Source organism: Pinus tabuliformis, chromosome 4_2 (assembly GCF_031772625.1).
Source record: "Pinus tabuliformis cultivar Carrire ecotype Pingquan chromosome 4_2, CPIR1, whole genome shotgun sequence".
NCBI classification, from domain to species: Eukaryota; Viridiplantae; Streptophyta; class Pinopsida; order Pinales; family Pinaceae; genus Pinus; species Pinus tabuliformis.
Window position 1 is genome coordinate 893491655 of NC_142304.1, and position 21211 is coordinate 893512865.

A 21211-nucleotide genomic window follows, 5' to 3' on the forward strand; every position below is an offset into this window, starting at 1 on the left:
CAGTCCAAGTATGCCAAAAATCTTGTGGACAGGTTCAGAATGCAGGATTGCAAGCCGGCCACGACTCCTATGGAACCAGGGCTCAAACTTTCAGCTCAGTCATCTTCCCCCCTTGTGGATAAAACTTTATTCAGGCAATTAGTGGGCAGCCTCATCTACCTTACTGCCACTAGACCTGACATCAGTTTTGTAGTGAGCTAAATTTCCCGCTTCATGCTAGCTCCTAAGGCTGATCATTGGATAGCAACAAAATGAGTGCTATGATATGTGCATGGCACTCTTGATTATGGACTCCTATACACTCGAAGTTCCGATCCTATACTCAGTGGTTACACAGATTCTGATTGGGCCGGTTCGGTTGATGACCGTAAATCTACAGCTGGATATGTGTTTAGTCTAGGATCTGGTGCTGTCACTTGGACTAGTAAGAAGCAGCAGGCAGTGGCTCTCTCCTCAATAGAAGCAGAGTATCGAGGAGCAGTTAAGGCATCCTGTGAGGCAGTTTGGCTTCGACGTATGCTTGTGGATATGCATGTTCCCCAGACAGGTCCTACTCCCTTGTTTTGTGATAATCAGGGACTGCTCAAACTTGCCAAGAATCCAGTCTTTCATGAACGAACAAAGCATGTGGAAACCCATTGCCACTACATTCGCCAGCTTGTTGAAGACGGATCTGTTCAGTTGCGATATGTTTCCACAATGGAGCAGCCTGCAGACATCTTCACCAAGCCTCTTGGTCCTGATAAGTTTTTGAAATTCAGAGGGTCTATTAGTGTTGTAAATAGATTGAGCATTAAGGGAGGGTATTAGAATAATGCTATCTAGTGTTTAATGCTCATTCTAATTAGTTGTTGCTATTTCTATCTTTTTAGCAGTTTCTTAGATGAAACTGGATGTTTCCATTACTGTAAATTCCAAATAGAAACTTTATGTTTCTATTATTGTAAATATCTCCGTATCATTATTTGAGCTTCATTTTGCTCATCAATTAATCATTCAATTTGGAAATCCATATACGTGTTTTGCACTGTTTTAAAACTTCGATCTTGTCCTTTTCAACAATTCTCCTTCTTCTCTTGAAAATTCACACCTTTTCTGCTACCTCTTCTTGGATATCGAACTTGTGAGAGTGAGCCTTCCAAATGAATCGAACAACACTATTTATATAACCTCTTCTAGTGTTCGAATAACCCTTTTGTAGGTCGGCTTGATCAGGTGAGGGCCGACTTGGTGTGGAGGTGACAAATGACTTATTTTAGTCAATAATAATTTTTTTTAAATGATTCAAAAGCCCAAAAAGGGTCTCACAAAATAGACAATGACTCTAATGACATAAGACAAAACCTAGAAGTTCTCAATGGGGACTTTGACCTATAACATGATGACCCAAACATGAAACCCATGCTTTAATATGTCATAATAATGAAAATTACTTTTTCTTTCTTTTGATAAATACATTTAATTATGACTCAAATACAATTTTTGAAAACTGAATCTGGTTACATTCTTCAACACTCCCTCTTAACTAAGGACGTATTCATACATACAGGTACATGGAAGATCTCAAAACACATGAACCATGAAGCGTTTAGGCACTCACGGTACCACGGACTAGATCCTTGACCAGGGAAATCTATCTGAGTGGGACTAAGATGGACTAAATATTTCAACCTCTCTAGGTACCATCAGGCTTACTTACTAACCATCAACCTGGGGAACTAGGTGCGTAATGCAAGGTCAAAGCTCTATGAACAATGCCACCCTCCCTACATCGGGAGCTCGACATCAACACATAGGCCGACCAGATGTCCTCCCAGGCATACACAATTGTTAGAAATGAAATTTTATTATAAGTGGCTCAAACAAAACTAAAAGATATGGTTTTTTCGTAGGAGAAATTCATCCCTGAGCTTCCAAATTTTAACAGTGACTTTTCTTTCTTCTTTTGTTTGTTACATAAGATATACATATTGAAATGAGTACAATATCAATTATGAATATCGAAACTAGTTACATTTCCAACAGGGAAAAGCACCTGTGCTAGGTAATTTCCTCATAGAAAATAGCATGAAAAAATGTTTAATTGAGTGCAGGTTGGCATCATTTGCAATACAATAACATTACCAAAATAATAAAGTGCACGGAATATGTTTCCTCAAATTTGGTGAAACTTTCTAGAAAATACAAATTTCTTATTATAGATTTATTAAAAAAACAAACAAACAAACAAACAAACTTTGCCATTTTATTAATTTTGTAAAAATTGAAGCCAATATTCATTTCAACTGATAAGTGTTTTCAAAATATATTTGAAAAAATAGCCAAATGGCAGCATTAGCCACTGATTTTACGTTGGCATAAAGTAATGCTTGTATAACAAGAAAGTAATTGGAGAACCAATGCATACTTAAATAATATACATGACAACTGGAAACAAACCATGGGGATATTCTTTGAATAACATATTCTTTAATGGTTCCTAGTAAAATGTTAGTACATAAATTGATTGGACTTGTGATTGGTTCTGTTGTGACAAACTGCAGAGCTCTTCAATAAATCTTTGTAGGGTTTGCTAATGTCCCCCGAAACTATTGCCTCAAGCTAGAGCTTCAACACCTGAAAAATGGGTATAAATTTATCAGTTGGGCATTTCATACAGCATAATTAAGCTATGAATTGTGTATTTTATCCAGGAGTAAGAATTGATCTAAACTAATTTCCTTCTGCTAGAATGTGGTTTTTGATGGTTTACATCCCCTAATAAGGTCTCTCAGCTAAAAACTGCAGAGTTTTTGTATCAATTCACATAAGAGTTACTGAAAGGGGTGGTCCGAAGGTTCTTATAGAACATCTATGAATTCTAAGAAAAGGTTTGCAACTTTGCAAAGTAAAAGTGAAGGCAGCTATCTTGGCAGTCAAAATCAGCATGCTTAGTTTTACATAATGCCTAAATAATTTTCAAGCATGTGTCCTTAATAGCAGCTGGAATTTGCAGAAAGTCAAACAGAAAAATAGTGAACAAGGTCTCTTTTATTGAATCTTTAGAATCAAGAAGGGCGTTCTCTAAATTGATGTTGCACATATATGAAAGCCTATTTGCATTAAAAATGTGTTGTGAAAGGAAGATGGTTCAGCATAAGATTCTGATCATGCACATACCCTTTTGAATTGTCCTTGACTCCTTGTTGCAGATGTATATTGCAAATTGGATTAGACAACCAGAGGTAATGGCATTCGAGTTGAGAGCTTATTGACCTGAATAACTATCAACAAGAGCTTTTCCTTTTGGTGGTGCGAGATATTTTGCCTGAGAAAGTTGTAAAATATTACAAAGCACTACTTTAATTCGATACAAGGGGACAAATACCATGAAATACAGTTGAAACCACATCACACAAAAGGAAGAATAACATTGAATGACTGTATAATACATATTCATTAAATCCTTTTTTAGATGAAAGGGGGAGGAAAGACAGGTAAGCTCACTTGAATAAACATGCGTTCTGCATCACCAACCTTACCATTTGCTTTCAACAATACTCCCTGCAAAACCATGCCACCAGTTGTCTAAGATATCATGCTTCCCCCTCTATACAATGCAAAAAGTCATCCATAAAAACGATATTTTTGCTCTAGAAAAGGAACCATTATAAATCAGCTCTAAAAGTGATGGAGAATCCAATTCTCAGGAACAGTTAGGTCCACCCATAATGTTGAAGTTAGAAGGTCATTGTGTGTGTGTGAGTGATGTGTTTTGAACTGTTGATCCTGTTTAGTTTTGGTTAGAAAATAATTTAAATCACTACAGACCTAGCCCAAGAAAATTTCAAAATTTCCATTGAAATGGGACTGGTCATTTGAACCTTCATTCTGTATCTGATGTTCTGCAGTCAATCTAAAACTAAAGAGGCAACATTGAATAGTATCCAGATCACTCAGCTAACTTCATAATAAAATACTGAGTTTAACTATTGACCTAAGTTGCAAGAATACGGATATGGATAAGGAAAAGCTTTAGAAAAAAATGGATACAATGTCGATGGTATACAGCATATATAAATAGAAATGTAGATGAACCATAAAACATTAAAGAAATTGAAAATAGCATTCTTGAAGTTGAAAATATAACTGAAAGAAAAAAAGAAAAAGAAAAAAATCCAATCAATATTAAGGCATAATAAGTAAAAGCACATATAAATAGAAATATATATGCTAAAACCACAAAACATAAAAGAATTTAAAATAACACTCGAGAAGTTGGAAATATAGCTGAAAGGAAATAATTCCACTTAATATTAGGTAATAAGAACTAACATTTATTTTCAAAAGCATCAAACATCTATTCATCCTGATGATGCACCAAATTAGATGGTTCGAAACACGTCAGCAATTTGAACATTTATCTGATAGATCCGGAAGACAAATCTCTTAATAACTCTACTCACAGAAGCCTCCATTCAGATATCATTTAAAGAATCCAGAAATAAATCCTAACATCATTTCTATCATCTAGGGTAAGATGCAGATCTTCATAATTTAAATCTAATCTATGCCTAAGTACTCATGACAATGAACCTTGATGCACTGCAATAATTTCAGGCTTCAGCCATATAAATGGGTTCATTTCACCAAAACCAAACACAATGTATTTAATATCGAACTTATTTACACACAAAATTATTACACAAGGATGGATTTAGGCCAAAAGAATGAACATAGGACGCGTTTGCACCAAATAAATACCTTTCCAAGTTGAAGAAATTTCCTTGTCCTCGAAGTGATCATGTTCTTCGAATACTCTTCAAACAATAGTGACATATTTTATAGGTGGCAAGGAGAAGTATAACATGGAAAGTTTCTCTAGGAAGAGTAAAATATATGTATAGGACAGTCAGTTGTAGAATGCCTCTTCATATGCCTGTTAAGGTTTCGTATGGAGACGCTCTTTTGTAAAACACATATATACACACATGAATAGAATCTAAGTGTTTTTACTGGTTCCTTCCCAGTTCTATTAACTTTTTTATTATTACACTACAAGATCCATCCAGCACATCAAATAAGATCCCTTTCATATTTGACCTATATCGATAACTATTGAGAAATCCAGGGCATCAATAGATAGGTGATTTCTCTACTTGTGATAATTGCTTGTGATAGTCTTTTTACTTCTTGATTATGATCCTCTCTTCTTGAGTTATTATTGTGTTCTTTTCATCAAAACAATTACCAATTCATGAACAATAAAGAGACAAGAGACACAGTGTATAGGCTGTCAACCAAGGTCAAAACCTCTCACTCTTTGAGAGGAAAACCCAAACAAATGCTTCTTATAGAACCTTCAATTGACGAATACCAAGACCATGACAAAAACCCTTGACATTAGAGCCCTTCCAAGACCAAGTCATAGGTCTCCTCTTCACCCTTAGATCAACGCTGCTCTCCCTCTTCCTCTTCTCGGCTTCCTTCAGAATTTCAGCCTCTTCTTGTAGGTCTGCAATACCTTTTTCTTCACAACAGAAACCCTAGTTCAGTTTTGCCTCTTGAATAGTCTCCTCCTTGAGGGAAACTCTTTTCTCTCTTACTCGGCTTCCTTCGCCAACTTCGGACCTGTAATACTCGCATGTGTGAGGGTAAACTAGCCCAAAAATAGTCCACAACGATGACACTCTCCTTCGCTATCCTTTCTTCTTTCTTCACTAGCTTTAAGGCTCTTTCTAAGATCATTTGCACACTTGATATTAGAGACTTGCTTCATCGAATTGATGTCCTCCAAATGAGGCCGAGCACTGCTATATATAGTCGTTTTGTTAAAATTGGCAACTAGGGCCAAACTCCATGTGGATCACCTTATTTATGGCTTTTGATATTTTTCCTAGATTCCTCTCATCGAGAGGTGCAGGATTGATCTAAAGAGCATCCGATTCCGATAAGTATTTATGGAGATATGAATTTATTTTGATTATGGACAAATTGTCATGGTCGGCCAGCAAACTTATGTAGGCTCAGAAGCCCAACAGTCATGTCTATTCAACCTCAACATTTGCATATAAATACAAGGAGCATTCTCCTCATTTGGACAATTCAATTCACTCATCTTCTCTCTCTCTCCTACACATAAAATGAGCCTCTCTCTCTCACACACGTGTGGCTGAAAGAAAGGCGTCCTAGGGCAAAGAAGACGCAGAAAGGACGCTGGGGCAGCGGGTCATCTCTTTGACCAGCGTTGACCAAGCGTTGACCTTCCAAAAGTGCGGATTGGGTGTGGTTGCCTCTCCTAGGCAGGCCGCAATTTTTGGAATGAAAATCGAGGTGATCTGACCTTTGATTTGACCGGTATTGACTGCCCTAGTTTAGGGCTGCAATTTACTTCAAAAATCTGCAAATTGACTGAACTTTTGGGGCTGTTCAAAGGCTATTTCTTCAGGCTGTTCGTGGACAAGTTGAACGGAAATTGACCAAGTATTTTTGTGGTCAATTTCAGCTAGTTTGACTTTTCTGATCTAGGGTTTGCTGCTGCTGATATAAAATCACAAAATTCAGATTTTGTACTATTTCTCTCTGCTAAACTATTGAAGATAAAAGAAGATTTGATCAAAGGGTTTCTCCGCATTGGGGTTTGTCCCTGGCTAGCCATCTTGTTTCTCTTGTCTTGGCTTGTTTTCTGTTGATCATTTAATGTTCTATCTGCACTTTACTTAATGTATATGCGATTGCTAATCTGTGGCTAATAAGAAGAAAAATAAGTAAACTGCTCTAAGCATAAGAACATACAATAATTTAACATGGTATCCCAGCTGAGGTGAAGACAAAGCCCAAGCAAGAGCAATCACCGAAGAGAAGGTTGGCAAGGCTATCTTAAAGAAATCATGGGGTCCTCAACACACTTCCCTGCTGAAGACAAACTCTGTGAGAAGTCTAACTATCACGGATGGAAGATGTCTCTCGATCAAACATTAGAAGAACAGGAAGTGTCGGACCGTGTGAGAGGCGAAATTGTTGAGCCTCCATCAAATGCATCCACTGTTGCTAGGAACAAATGGACCAAGGGAGAAGTCAAAGCAAGGAAGATCATCCGGGACTCTATCAACAAGCGCTTGGTGACCTATGTTTCGGAGTTGAACACCTCAAAGGAAATCTACAGTAGACTAGTGAGTTTATTTAAAGTCAATGATGCAAATCAAGTCTTGTTTCTTAGAAATAAGCTGAAGGAAATTAAGAAGGGAAAAGATGAGAGTATGCAAGCATATTTCTTAAGGATCACCGAGATCAAGAACGATCTCCTATCTATTGGGGAAGTAATTCCTAACAGGGAAATGACACTCACAACTCTTGGAGGACTGCCATCTGAATGGTATATATTTAGGACTACTCTTCTCAACAATAACGTAATTCCTGGATTTGAGGAATTAATGGCCAGATGCATTCAAGAAGAAATGAGGATGGAAGAGCAAGAAATGCCCATACTTAAAGGTCATCCCTCTGCCTTTTCTTCTCATACTAAAAGAAGAAACAATTCCGGGGCTAAATTCAAAGGAAAAACTGGACCTAAAGGTGGAAGAAAAGGATGATGTTACAATTGCAATAAAACGGGTCACTATGCAAGGGAGTGCTCTAATAAAAGGGACTCACACCGGGACGACGATCAAAATCCCTCTCAAGGAAATCAAAGGAATGGTAGGTCAAATGGTAGAGGTAAAAGAAGTGTTGGAAATCAAGGAAGAGGACAACCATTCAAGAAGGCAAGAAATTCCAGGTATGAATCTAAAACTGTTAACAATAAGCAAGATGAATATTATCTACCAGCTACTCTGTCTACTACTGCTCCCCCGGACTCGCTGGGAAATTGGCTTATTGATAGTGGTGCCTCAAGGCACTTCACTGGTTACAAAGAAGCTCTCTATAATCTGATAGAGAAGGAAACCAACCTGGAAATTGTTCTTGGAGATAATTCAAAATATCCCATGAAAGGCGTAGGAAATGTTACTCTTCAATTGAATCAGGGTAATACCATTCACTTACAAGATGTATTATATGTACCTATTCTCAAAAAGTACTTGGTGTCCATTTCGGCAATGGAAGACAAACGCTACAAGGTGGCTTTCAGCGATGGCAAGGTACATGTATGGAAAAAGAACCTTAAAGATGCTTTTACTCTTAGGTTTCGAGTTGATTCATTATATCAAGTCGGAGGAAGTCCGTTGGGTGTCATGTCTTGTGACACATCTCTTCAGTCCGAACTATGGCATCGGAGGTTTGCTCACCTTCATTATAAAGCTCTACCCGATGTAAGAAAAATGGTGACCGAGATGCCCGAGTTCAGATTAGAGCAAGAAGGTGTATGTCCAAGATGTGCCGAAGGAAAGCTCAAAAGGGGACCATTCCCCTCAAGCCAAAGCAAGACCTCTGATATATTGCAATTGGTTCACTCAGACATATCCGGTATGATCCCTGTGAACTCCTTGGGAGGATATTTATATTACCTCAATTTTACAGATGATTATTCTCGCAAGACTTGGATATACTTCTTGAAAAATAAGGATGAAGTGTTCTCCTGGTTTTGACACTTCAAAGCCTTGATCGAGAATCAAACCAAAAAGAAGAACAAGACCTTAAGGACTGATAATGGGACTGAGGATGAATCCAATGAGTTTCATGACTTTTGTAAAGAGGCTGGCATTAAAAGGGAGACTACTACACCATATACCCCTGAGCAGAATGGTGTGGCGGAAAGGAAGAATCATACAATTGTGGAAGTTGTCTGTGCTATGCTCCATGATCAAAGACTTCTGAAGTTTCTATGGGCCGAAGCTGCAAATACCGCCATATATGTACAAAACTGATGCGCTCATCAAGCATTGGGTTCCAAGACTCCCGAAGAAATGTTCACCGGTAAGAAACCTGACGTATCTCATTTTAGAACTTTTGGAAGCCCTGTATATTTTCATGTGCTGAAAGAGAAAAGGAATAAATTGGGTGCATCTAGAAAGAAAGGAATCTTCGTAGGCTATAGCAAAAATACTAAGGGCTATAGAATATATGTAGCTGGTCAAAGGGAAGTTGAGATTAGTCATGATGTCACCTTTGACGAAGATATGGCTCTTAGCAAAGTAGACAATCTTCCTACTTTAAGGGGATCTAAAGAAGCTGACACTAGGGAACCGAAGGAGAAGGAAGACGAGACGATGCCCGATGTGGAAGAACCTATGGATCCTATAGATCCTCCTTCGCAAGAGCCTTCCTCTTCTAGGAAGAGGCCTTCATGGCTTAGGGGGACACTTGATGATGCTTAAGGACACATTGCACCCTGAGGAACCTTCCGTGAAAGTAAGAAGCCGAACAGGTATCAGGGATACCTGACCATCATGAGCACGATCATCCAAAATGAGCCTTTGTCATTCACAGATGCCGTCAAGCATCAAGTATGGAAGGATGTTATGACCGAGGAATATGAGTCCATTATGAAAAATGATGTTTGGGATGTGGTCCCCAGACCCCAGGACAAAGCAGTTGTCACTTCAAAATGGCTTTACAAGATAAAGCATGCAGTTGATGGAAGTGCGGAAAAGTATAAGGCTCGTTTTGTCGCTCGTGGCTTCTCCCAAAAGGAAGGTATAGACTATGACGAGATATTTGCACCTGTTGCCCAATATACCACCATCCGCTCAATCATAGCCCTTCCTGCTTCGCAAGGATGGAACCTACATCAGATGGATGTCAAGACTACGTTCTAACATGGTTTGATCAAAGAGGAGGTCTATGTGGAGCAACCCGAAGGATTTGAGATTTATGATCGAGAATATCATATGCGCAAGTTGAAGAAGGCCCTTTATGGGCTAAAGCAAGCACCCCGAGCATGGTATGAGAGGATCGATAGCTACTTGATGAAGCTGGGATTCACTAGGAGTGAAGCCGATCCTAACCTTTACTTTAAGGTTATAGATGACAAGCCTCTCATATTGGTGCTATATGTTGACGACCTCTTTCTAACAGGTGCAGACCCTCTCATTCACGAATGTAAGAGGGAGCTGGCTTCTGAGTTCGAGATGAAAGACCTAGGACTTATGCACTATTTCCTAGGACTGGAAGTCTGGCAGAAACCGAGGGATATTTTCCTATCTCAAGGAAAATATGTGGTGAAGATATTGGAGAGATTCGGCATGGTGGACTGCAAGCCCATAACTACCTCGATCGAGCTTGACTTCAAGAAGTTAAGCGGTAATGCTGCCGAACCTATTTTATGTAATACTACCAAGTATCATCAACTCGTCGAAGCATTAATGTTCTTGGTGAACTCCCATCCGGATATATGCTTTGCAATCAACACATTGAGTCAACATATGGTTGAGCCTCACCACTCACATTGGATTGGTGCCAAGAATATGTTGAGATATCTTCGTGGTACAATCACTCATGGGTTGAGATACACTACTGGAGATGTGAGACTACTTGGGTATACTGATGTTGATTGGGCAGGCAGTGTGGCGGACTGAAAGAGAACTTCCGGGTGTTGTTTATCTTTGGGATCTGCCTCGATATCCTGGATGACCAAGAAGCAGAAGTCGATGGCTTTGAGCACCGCCAAGGCAGAGTACATTGCTACTAGCATGGCCTCCTGTGAGGCAGTCTGGTTGCGAAAGCTCTTCAATGAGTTGTTTGGATTTACATTGGATAACACCATGATTTTGTGTGACAACTAGAGCGGGATCCGTTTATTAGAGAATCCTGTATTTCATGATCGCTCCAAGCATATTGATATCAGGTACCACTATATTTGAGATATGGTGCAGTGAGGAGCAATAAGGCTCCAACATATCGACACAAATGAACAGGTCGCCGACATTTTGACAAAGCCCCTAGGAAAGGTCAAATTTCAGACTTTCCGGGAACGACTTGGTGTCGTTCAGAGACCCTCTTATGAGGGTCAAGTATGATGCATTGAGCTCTTGGAGCTCCAGGGGGCGTGAGGTACTTCTTGGAGCTACATGTGACCACAGGGCGACTCACCATCCCCTGGTGGTGCACTATGTACAGGGTAAAGGTCCAACCTTCCCCTGTGACACCCCGTGGCGACTGTGGAACAGGATGATTAGTTCTCTTGTGGGCCAGGATGATTCGTTCTCCATGGCAACTGTGGAGAAGGATGATTAGTTCTCTTGTAGGCCAGGATGATTAGTTCTTCGTGGCATCCACTGGACAGGATGATTCGTTCTCCTGTGGACAAAACGATTAGTTCTCCTGTCGAGGCATCCTACCGATGCAGTCTGGGACTCATGGGAAGTACCTCTCATCTAATCAATGAGCAGGGAAATGAGGATAGGGACCATAGTAGTACTATCGATGGACGCATCACTATATCTACCATACTCCCTATGCTAGGATGACCTCCATTGATCTGGGATCAATGAGAGTGGTTCACACTCTGAAACTGACTTTGGGTCAGTGGAGGATGGTATGATACGTCCTCGATCATTTTTTCCTCTTCCTAGTTCAAGCAGTGCAGAGCAGAGCAAAGCAGAGAAGAGCAGAGTGGGGTCAAGCTGTACAGGATAGTGCATTTGATGGATGGATAGCAGTGACGGTCTGACAGATTGCAGATGAAGTTCTCCCTAGTTGAGAAGGAGTGTTAAAATTGGCAACTAGGGCCAAACTCCATGTGGATCACCTTATTTATGGCTTCTGATATTTTTCCTCAATTCCTCTCATCAAGAGGTGTAGGAATAATCTAAAGATCATCTGATTCCAATAAGTATTTATCGAGATATGAAGTTATTTTGATTATGGACAAATTGTCAAGGTTGGCCAGCAAACTTATGGAGGCTCAGAAGCCCAACAGTCATGTCTATTCAACCTCAATGTTTGCATATAAATACAAGGAGCATTCTCCTCATTTGGACAATTCAATTCACTCATCTTCTGTCTCTCTCTCCTACACATAAAAAGAGCCTCTCTCTCTCTCACACGTGTAGTTGAAAGGAAAACGTCCTAGGGCAAAGAAGACGCAGAAAGAAGGACGCTAGGGCAGCAGGTCATCTCTTTGACCAACGTTGACCAAGCGTTGACCTTCCAGAAGTGCGGATTGGGTGTGGTTGCCTCTTCTAGGCAGGGTGCAATTTTTGGCACGAAAATCGAGGTGATCTAACCTCTAGTTTGACCGGTATTGACTGCCCTAGTTTAGGGCTGCAGTTGACCTCAGAAATCTGCAAATTGACTGAACTTTTGAGGCTGTACAAGGGTTGTTTCTTCAAGCTATTCGAGGACAAGTTGACCAGAAATTGACCAAGTATTTTAGAGGTCAATTTCAATTTTCAGCTAGTTTGACCAAGTTTGACTTTGCTGATCTAGGGTTTGCTGCTGCTGATATAAAATTACAGAATTCAGATTTTGTACTATTTCTTTCTGCTGAACTATTGAAGATAAAAGAAAATTTGATCAAAGGGTTTCTCCGCATTGGGGTTTGCCCCTGGCTCGCCGCCACATCTTGTGTCTCTTCTCTTGGCTTGTTTTCTGTTGATCATTTAATGTTCTATCTGCACTTTACTTAATGTATATGTGAATGCTAATCTGTGGCTAATAAGAAGAAAAATAAGTAAACTGCTCTAAGCATAAGAACATACCATAATTTAACGCGTTTGTCCATGACAGCTAGGCCGACATGATCACAAGGGTAGGTTGACTTCATCTTTCTCGAATCGTCCTTTCATTGTAGGCCGACTTGAGTGAGTACTAGTGACAAGGTCTTGGAGGGTGACTTACAAAACAATTTTGACCTTTTACAATGTGTAACATGCCTTCAATACATGACAATTACTCTTTAGACTTTATGACTAGATGACAAAATCCCTAAGAGCTCACAATGGGAGCCTTAACTAAAAATAAAATCTCTTGCTCACGAAACCCATGATGCAAACATTACAATAATTTTATTTTTCTTCTTTACATCTTTTCCATAAAATCACAATTACATGTCATTATGAAGACCGAACCTAGTTACATTTTTTAACGCTCCCTCTTAACTAGGGAGGTATTCATAATGGTACTTGGTCATTCTCAATCTGAAGAATTTCTCATAAGAAGAATCGGATTGGAACCCATCTATATAGCATCATATCAACCAGCATTGTCATATAGCAAGGCCTTGACTAACAACTCTATCTCTCCACAAGAACATACCCCACCCGGGTTCTCAAGGTGTGTTCCATCAGGACTATTCTTATCTTGGATTCTCAGTCCTCAAAGAATATCGATCCTCTATGACTACTCTTATCTTGGATGCCCTATCTCATCCTCAAAGAGCATCGGATGCCAGATTCTTACCCAATCCTCCATTCTTCTTAACCTGGGGATTTTTTAACTAATCTTCTACTTTCAGTGTAGATTTCAAATCTTTTAGATCTGACAGTTTTTCTTTTACTTTATCCAATTCTTGAACAGTCTGGACCATTGTAGAGATTCTAGGATTTGAGATATATGGTAACTCAATCCTTTTTGTTGTTCCTTTTGATGTAGGAACAGAGATAAAGTAACCAGTATTATTTCCTTTTAGCTTGGTTGACCCATGAGGTTCAACAGCTGCTAGGAAGATATTTCCTAGAATACAATCGACTGGTATTTCTGCTACTACAAATTTCAAATTGATGCAGTGATGATCAAAACAAATAGATGCCTTGGGAACTTCATAATTGAGTGTTTTGTTACCCAATCCTACAACTCTTCTCGTTGCAGAAATCCAATACTTTGCTGGTATCACTTTTTTATTTAAAATGTTCACATCAGCTCCTGAGTCAAGGAGTGTTGTTAGTGCAAACATTTCTCCTTTTATGCAGATATTCACCTTCACATGATGTTGTTGGTAGGAAATAGCAAGAATTCTCATTTCTTGAAACCCAAAAACAGGATCTTTCCTTCCTTCAATGATTTCAAGATTTGGATTGGAATCTTTAGCATATTCTTCTGTGTCCCATGAGTGAGAATTTTCTTCCACAGATTGCTTTCCCTTTTTAATTTCAGCAAGTTGGGATTTCAAAGCAGAGATTTCAGATTTAATGTTATGGATCTCTCTACTTACCTCCCCCAAGGTGAGTGAACGCACCTTGCCTGGCTTCTCTTGATGTCGTTGGAAAGATCTGGTATTTCTTTCAAAAGAAGCATCAACAAATAATGGCTTTTTTCCTGTATTCCTAGAAGAACTGGATTTGAGCTGATCCATGAATGCCTCTGTCAGCCGATTCTTCATTTCTCCATCCTCCATTGCTCGAATCTGAGAGAGAATTTTTATCTCATCTTCCTCTGTAGCAGCCATTAAGACTTTTTCTTTTTGTGGTCTGAAGGATATTTCTTCACAACTAGAGTCACTGCATGATTCTGAATCAGAATCATAATGCATATGACAAGCACATTCCTCTAACTCTGGACATGAACAAGACTCTGGTTCCGAACATGAACTGTCTTGTATATGAGCTTGTAATTCTTCTTCACATGAAGAACTATAGGAGTCAAAAGATGACTCTTCAAGTTGTTGTTGCTGTATTTGGTCTTTGATTACCACATTCGGGCAGCGTTTTGTTCTATGAGTGCAGGCACCGCACTTCATGCATTGTATCTGTCCCTTTGTTTTGACAGTTTTACCTCTCTGTAATGAGGCTTGGGACTTCTTCCCTCTATTCTTCTTTGATTCTTCTCCTTTTGGACATCTTGAGGATGTATGTCCAGTTTTGCCACACAACCAACAAGTGAGTTTGTTCCACTTTTCTTGCTTTGATGTGTGTAAATGAATGTCAGAGGGTTTATAATAGTGTGTCCTTGGGACATACTTGTAGTAGCCTTTCTTGGCTTTAGAGGAGCGGCCTTTATATTGTTGAGAAGGCTTTCTTCTTTCTTTGTAGACTTTAGTAGTCTGCTTATGGTCCTTTTTAGCCCTTTTCTTTGCTTTCCTTCTCTTGACCAGAGGGTCATCAACTGTGGGTCCATATTTACTGCAGATGGACTTTCTGTCTGGAAGCTTTGAAAGTTTTTCCAAAGACTTATTTACTTTGGAACTGGTGCATAAGCTTACCAATGTTTTTATAATGTGAGAATAAATCTCACCCCAAGTATATGATTCAAATGGCAACTGGAAAACTTCTTGCAACTTCATAGATTCTTTGCATCCAATCTCGGTGATAGTCTTCATATTGTGACATCTTGTGGCACTTGAGATTCATGAGGATAACTTCATGCTTATCTGCAATCTCCATTTCACTGCCACACCAATGTTCTAAGATCATGGAGGTTAAAGCTCCAATCATGTTGCTTGTAGTTGAGCCATTTGAATTGTGAATCACATCTCCTACTTCATCTTTAAGCACTTCAGCTTCCATTTTTATCAGTAATGCTGGAGATGATTCAGTCTCCCACCACCTGAGCAGTGTCACTATAAGACATTGAATAATGGTCTTGCATGCTTCAATTTCAGTCTTGCCTTTGAGACACATGAGTTTATATTCTGTAAACATCATATCTATTAATTGTCTAATATGACCAACACTCAGATTATCAATATTCCATTCTCTATGTGATTCAGGGAAGAAAGTATGAGCTTCAGGAAGCTTGCCTTTTCCTTCAAGATCAAGTGCAGGATATTTATTGAACCTACTTTCTAGAGGTTCATATATGGGAAGAATCTGAGAATTAGATTCTTTGTTCTCTTCTTCTTCTTCTTTGAATAAAGAGGCAATGGTAATTTTTTCTGTGGCCTTTGTTTTTTCTGCAGAAGATGTGGCTACCTCTTTAGGAAATAATGTCGGGAACCTATTGATTGGTTTAACAGGATCTTGAATCTTGATATTTCTTTTGTAGAGAAAAGAAGTGGGAACTGGTTTATCAGTTTTAGACAGGCTCATCTTTTCAACCTTTTCAGTTAAACTAGTGATTAAGCTTTTAGTAGTACTGATGTGGTCTACTATCTTTTCCTCTACTTCTCCTATCTTATTTAAAGATTCTTTCGCATAAGACCTAACAACAGATGAAGTATATTGTACATTATTGAGATTTCTATTAACCTCATTCAGAGAGACTTGAACAGTGTCAAACTGTTCCTTTATTTCCACAATCTTTGCTGAATTTATTTCTAAGCCTTTTATTGTTGTATTGGTCCAGTTGATCTGTTCACTGGTCTTTTGAATTCTTCCATCTATTCCCAAAGCATTATCATCTTTTTGAACCAAAGGGATGGCCTTTGCTGCATTCTGATTCTCTCCTATGATAATTCCTCGGTAAGGGGGAAAAGTAGATGGAGTCTCTACTCTACTGCCATCTAAAGCAGTCCAAGCATGTTTGGTGGATGATGAAGAAGATGATCCAGTTAACACAACTACAGGGGAAACATTCCTTTTCCATTCGTAAAAGGAAATCCAGGAATTTGTGACTTCCATGTAATGTTTCCAATCCTGGGATAATTTAATCCTCTCCTCAATGGTATGATTAAGACCAAACTGCTCTGCTTCTGGATGGGTGAATAAGTCCCAATTCAACATGGCTTTCATCCATTTGGAACTTATTTCTGATTTCAAACAGCCATTCATCAAAGTAAAGAACTTGTGCATCTCCATGACTGCAGGCTTTTTACAGTCATCAGGAATAGGGACAAGAATGATGTGTCTATCTCTCCCTCTCAATTTAGGGAGGATATATCTATTCCAATAAAGGAATGTACCTAAGCTCCCTCTTGGATTAGGAATTTCCAAGTTTCTTCCAAATAAGAAACTTGCATCCAAGCTCCCTCTTAATTAGGGACCTACATTAGGTCTTCAGGTGGAGATGTAAAGACAACCAGCTGCTTGAAGAGCTCCTTCCTTCGATGTCATGAATTTCTTCTTTGTCATAGAGTTTTCATCTTTCGGGACTTCATAGGGCACAAACCATCCATCACTTTCATCCATGAGTCAGTCATGTCATCATTTCTAACATTAGAAAGTGATCCATCAGTCTACATTTGACCTTGCTTCATGGCATGTTTCCTTCTTCATGCTATCTTCTTTGGAAGGATCTTATATACTTCTACATGGTCTCTTGGAAAGACATCCACAACTCTTCCTTTGGTAGATCTGCATAAGCCCATCCAAATACTTGTTCAAAAATAAGAAATCAACACTTAGATCACAATTACCTTTGTGATGGTCTTTCATCGTGACATCTTCCTATAGGTATCAATATCCTGCATACATGTTGACACATCTCCTAAAGACATGTATTGTCAAGGGTCTCCATTTTTTCCAGACTACCAATAGAGTTTTCATATCTTTCTGGGAGATCTCATAGTCAAATCTTCTTGGTTTTTCAGATGTTGATTTCCTTTATCATTGTTGCATATTCCACGATCTCTTCCTTCCTTTCTTCACACATTTTATTCCTAGGATCTTCCAATCAGAGTTCCTCAATTGTAGTCAACCACCTCATACTTCATATGAAGACATATTATGTTGATTTCATCTAGTGAATATGTGACCCATGCATTCCTGCATCCTTTTGAGGGAGGAGATCCTTTCTTTTGATCATGCTCTTAAGATAGAGCATTAGTTCATGATATCTGCAACCATATGACATGACTTTCATAATATCAAATGTAATCATACATACCTCATATTTCCTTTGACTCATCTAGACTTCTTGCAACAACTTTCTTTGAATGAAGGAGCTTCATTCCCTTGATTTGCTTCTCTGTTATGTCATCATACCATCATCCCATGAATTCCACAAGTTTGGAATTCCTGATGAAACACTTGCATCCCCTCATGATCGATAAAATTTACAATGAAGATTCCATCAAAGAATCTTGAGGATCTTGCATATCCTATCTTGCAGATGTTACCTTTCGACTGATGTATGACAAGCCTTGTCCTAGATGACTTCTTCCTTTTTCCATAAGTATCAATTGAGCTTTCAATGAGGTTTCCAAGAGCTATATCCTACATAGTTGACTTCCATATATTTTGTTCCAGACATCCTTCATGTTACCTATGTCACAAGCTCTTACTTCTAATGATGCTATTTTCTAATATGATGCATCCTATCTTATTTACAATGCTTCCTATCGAGATAGCTATAATTTACACAACTGAAGAGTACTTTTTAGTGAAGGAGATTATCTCAATCATAGTAGAGATCTCTCACTTCCTCCTTAGGCTTCTTCGTCTCAAGTTCTTCCACTTCTTCGATAATATGGGCTTCTTCCTTATTTCTCTTATTATTGTCCCTTTTAAGTTTAGGACAATCTCTTCTATAGTGCCCATATTCTTAACATCCATAGCACTGAACCTTAGCCATGTTCTTCTTTTTCTTTTGAGGACCAAATTTACCAAACTTTCCTTTTCTTTTTGTCATAGCAGCATATGCTTGATTTTGCTCATTTGATCCTACATCAGTTTTTGCCTTCAACTTGGTTTCTACAATCTTGCAAAATGACCATCAATCCTGGAAAGGGGTGGCTTCTTTCTTTCCATAAATACTTGAAGTGAAGTTGCCCCATTTCTATGTTAGTGCATTTAATACTATAGTGGTCATTTCTCTATCAAACATTATTTCACCCAGATCTTGAAGTTGATCTGTTATTTCTGAAACCCTCGTGAAATATGAGGCTATTCCTTCTTCCTTTGAAATCTTCAATTTGTAGAGTTCTTGCCTCAGAATGATAACTTCTCCTGCAATACTTACGGAAAACAACTCTGCCAATTTGTTGTATATTTCTTTTGAAGTATTTAATTTTGATACATATGGTATGAGGGAGTCTTTGATGGATTCTATGAGAATCCTTTGGGCCCTCACTTCCCCTTTCATGTATCTAGCAAGTGCTTGAGCATCTTCTTTAGGAGGTTGGGTTATTGACCCCTTGATGTGTTCCATGACTTCATTCTCTATAAGGTTTAGATCTGTGCTTTTCTTCCATGCAGGGAAATTTGAAGCCCCAACTAATTTGTTTCTTTCCTTGCAAAACGACATTTTGATAGATTTAGAAGAAGTCATAAAAATACTTACTTGAGTAGATGTTGCTTTCTCCACTTGCTTCCTCCTTTAACTTGATAGCGATATAGATAGTAGAAGACTATTCCTTGATAGGTTCTTTCTACAAGAGTAGTCCTTGATCCCTTTGGTAGAGAGATCACTTTGATGAAGTTCTTCAAATGTTAAAGCTTTGCTTTAATGAGAGAGAGCTTGCTTTACAAACCCTTTTGAAGATTATAACAATGTTCTTCAATCTAGCCTTCTTTAGTCTTTTGAAAAAGCTTCCACTCCTTAGATAATGGTTGAGTGATGATCTCGGGAATACTTTACGGTTTTGGTCTTTCTTTTTGCTTCCTCCTTGATGATGATTCCAAGACTTTTGCTGAAGTAGATTTCTTCAGTCTAGGGTTTCGATATGATGTAGATCTTGAACCTTTGCTTTGGTATTCTTTGACTTGCTTTGATCCCTTTCTTGAAACTCGATCCTTGTGTGTCTCTTTGATTAGATGCCCCTTCTTGACTTTGTCACCTTAGCTCTGATACCATGTTGAGAAATCTAGGGCATCAATAGATAGGTGATTTCTCTACTTATGATAATTGCTTGTGATAGTCTTTTTACTTCTTGATTATGATCTTCTCTTCTTGAGTTATTATTGTGTTCTTTTCATCAAGACAATTACCAATTCATGAACAATAAAGAGACAAGAGACACAGTATATAGGTTGTCAGCCAGGGCCAAAACCTCTCGCTCTTTGAGAGGAAAACCCAAACAAATTCTTCTTATAGAACCTTCAATTTACAAATACCAAGACCATGACAAAGACACTTGACACTAGATCCCTTCCAAGACCAAGTCACAAGTCTCCTGTTCACCCTTTGATCAACACTTCTCTTCCTCTTCCTCTTCTCGGCTTCCTTCAAAATTTCAACCTCTTCTTGTAGGTCTGCCATACCTTTTTCTTAACAACAGAAACCCTAGTTCAGTTTTGCCTCTTGAATAGTCTCCTCCTTGAGGGACACTCTTTTCTCTCTCACTTGACTTCCTTCAGCAAAGTTCTTCACCCAAACAAGATCACCTTTATGTGAATGCAATCTTCGATCTTCCTTTGCAAACTTCGGACTTGCAATTCTCGCATTTGTGAGGGTAAACTAGCCCAAAAACAATCCACAACAATGACACTCTCCTTTGCTATCCTTTCTTCTTTCTTCGCTAGCTTTAAGGCTCTTTCTAAGATGATTTGCGCACTTGATATTAGAGACTTGCTTCACCGAATTGATGTCCTCCAAATGAGGCCGAGCACTGCTATATACAGTCATTTGTCCATGACAATTAGAGCGACATGGTCACAAGGTTAGGCCGAATTCATCTTTCTCGAATCATCCTTTCATTATAGGCCAACTTGAGTGAGTAGTGACAAGGTCTTGGAGGGTGACTTACAAAACAATTTTGACCTTTTACAATGTGTAAAATGCCTTCAATACATGACAATGACTCTTTAGACTTCATGACTAGATGGCAAAATCCCTAAGAGCTCACAATGGGAGCCTTAACTAAAAATAAAATCTCTTGCTCATGAAATCCATGATGCAAGCATTACAATACATTTATTTTTCTTCTTTACATATTTTACATAAAATCACAATTACATGTCATTATGAAGACCGAACCTAGTTACACTTTTCAACAATAACAGATATGGTGTAAGGTGTATCAAGGATTCTACCTAGCCACATCAGGTAACTTAGTTACAGACCAAATTTGGGTCATGAACATGTTGATAGGAGTAAATGACCCAGCAACAATCAAAGGGTTATCTCCAATATGAGGTCCCAATTGTTGAAAAATGTGTAGTTGTAACTAGGTTTGGTCTTCATAAATATGAAATGTACTTTTGATTCTTGTAAATTGTAAAATGAAAGAATATTATTATTATTGTTTTTGGAGCATGGGTTTCATGCTCAAGGTATGTTATTTCATAGGTCAAACGCCCATTGAGTGCTTCTAGGATTGGTCCTAGCTCAAGCAGTCAAAAGAGTCATTCTTTGATGGGGTCTTTACAAGTTACAATGTGTCTGATGGGGTACGACTAGGCATGAACAGTACTCGGTCCTCCAGATTTTCAAGGGCCGCCGAGGGCACACCGGACACTGCAAGACGTGCGGTGCTCTTCCAGCTGCTGGACCCTATCTCCGAGTGAACCGATTCTAGGGTGGGCAAGCTGTTAAAAAGAAA

The 21211-nt window shown here is 38.8% G+C and overlaps 1 protein-coding gene across 2 annotated transcripts in view; it reads right to left on the minus strand.

The window, feature by feature from the left end:
* Nucleotides 1–2223: 2223 nt before the first annotated feature.
* The window catches only part of LOC149172579 (uncharacterized), a 405339-nt gene continuing 386351 nt past the window's right edge, over nucleotides 2224–21211 (minus strand). For both annotated transcript variants that reach the window (XM_089427744.1, XM_089427743.1), the window contains 3 exons: nucleotides 3487–3543; nucleotides 3160–3307; nucleotides 2224–2616 (listed from right to left, as the gene is read on the minus strand). In XM_089427744.1, coding sequence (XP_089283870.1) covers nucleotides 3248–3307; nucleotides 3487–3543 — 117 coding nt within the window. In that variant the 3' untranslated portion in view covers nucleotides 2224–2616; nucleotides 3160–3247. The remainder of the gene's footprint in view (nucleotides 2617–3159; nucleotides 3308–3486; nucleotides 3544–21211) is intronic.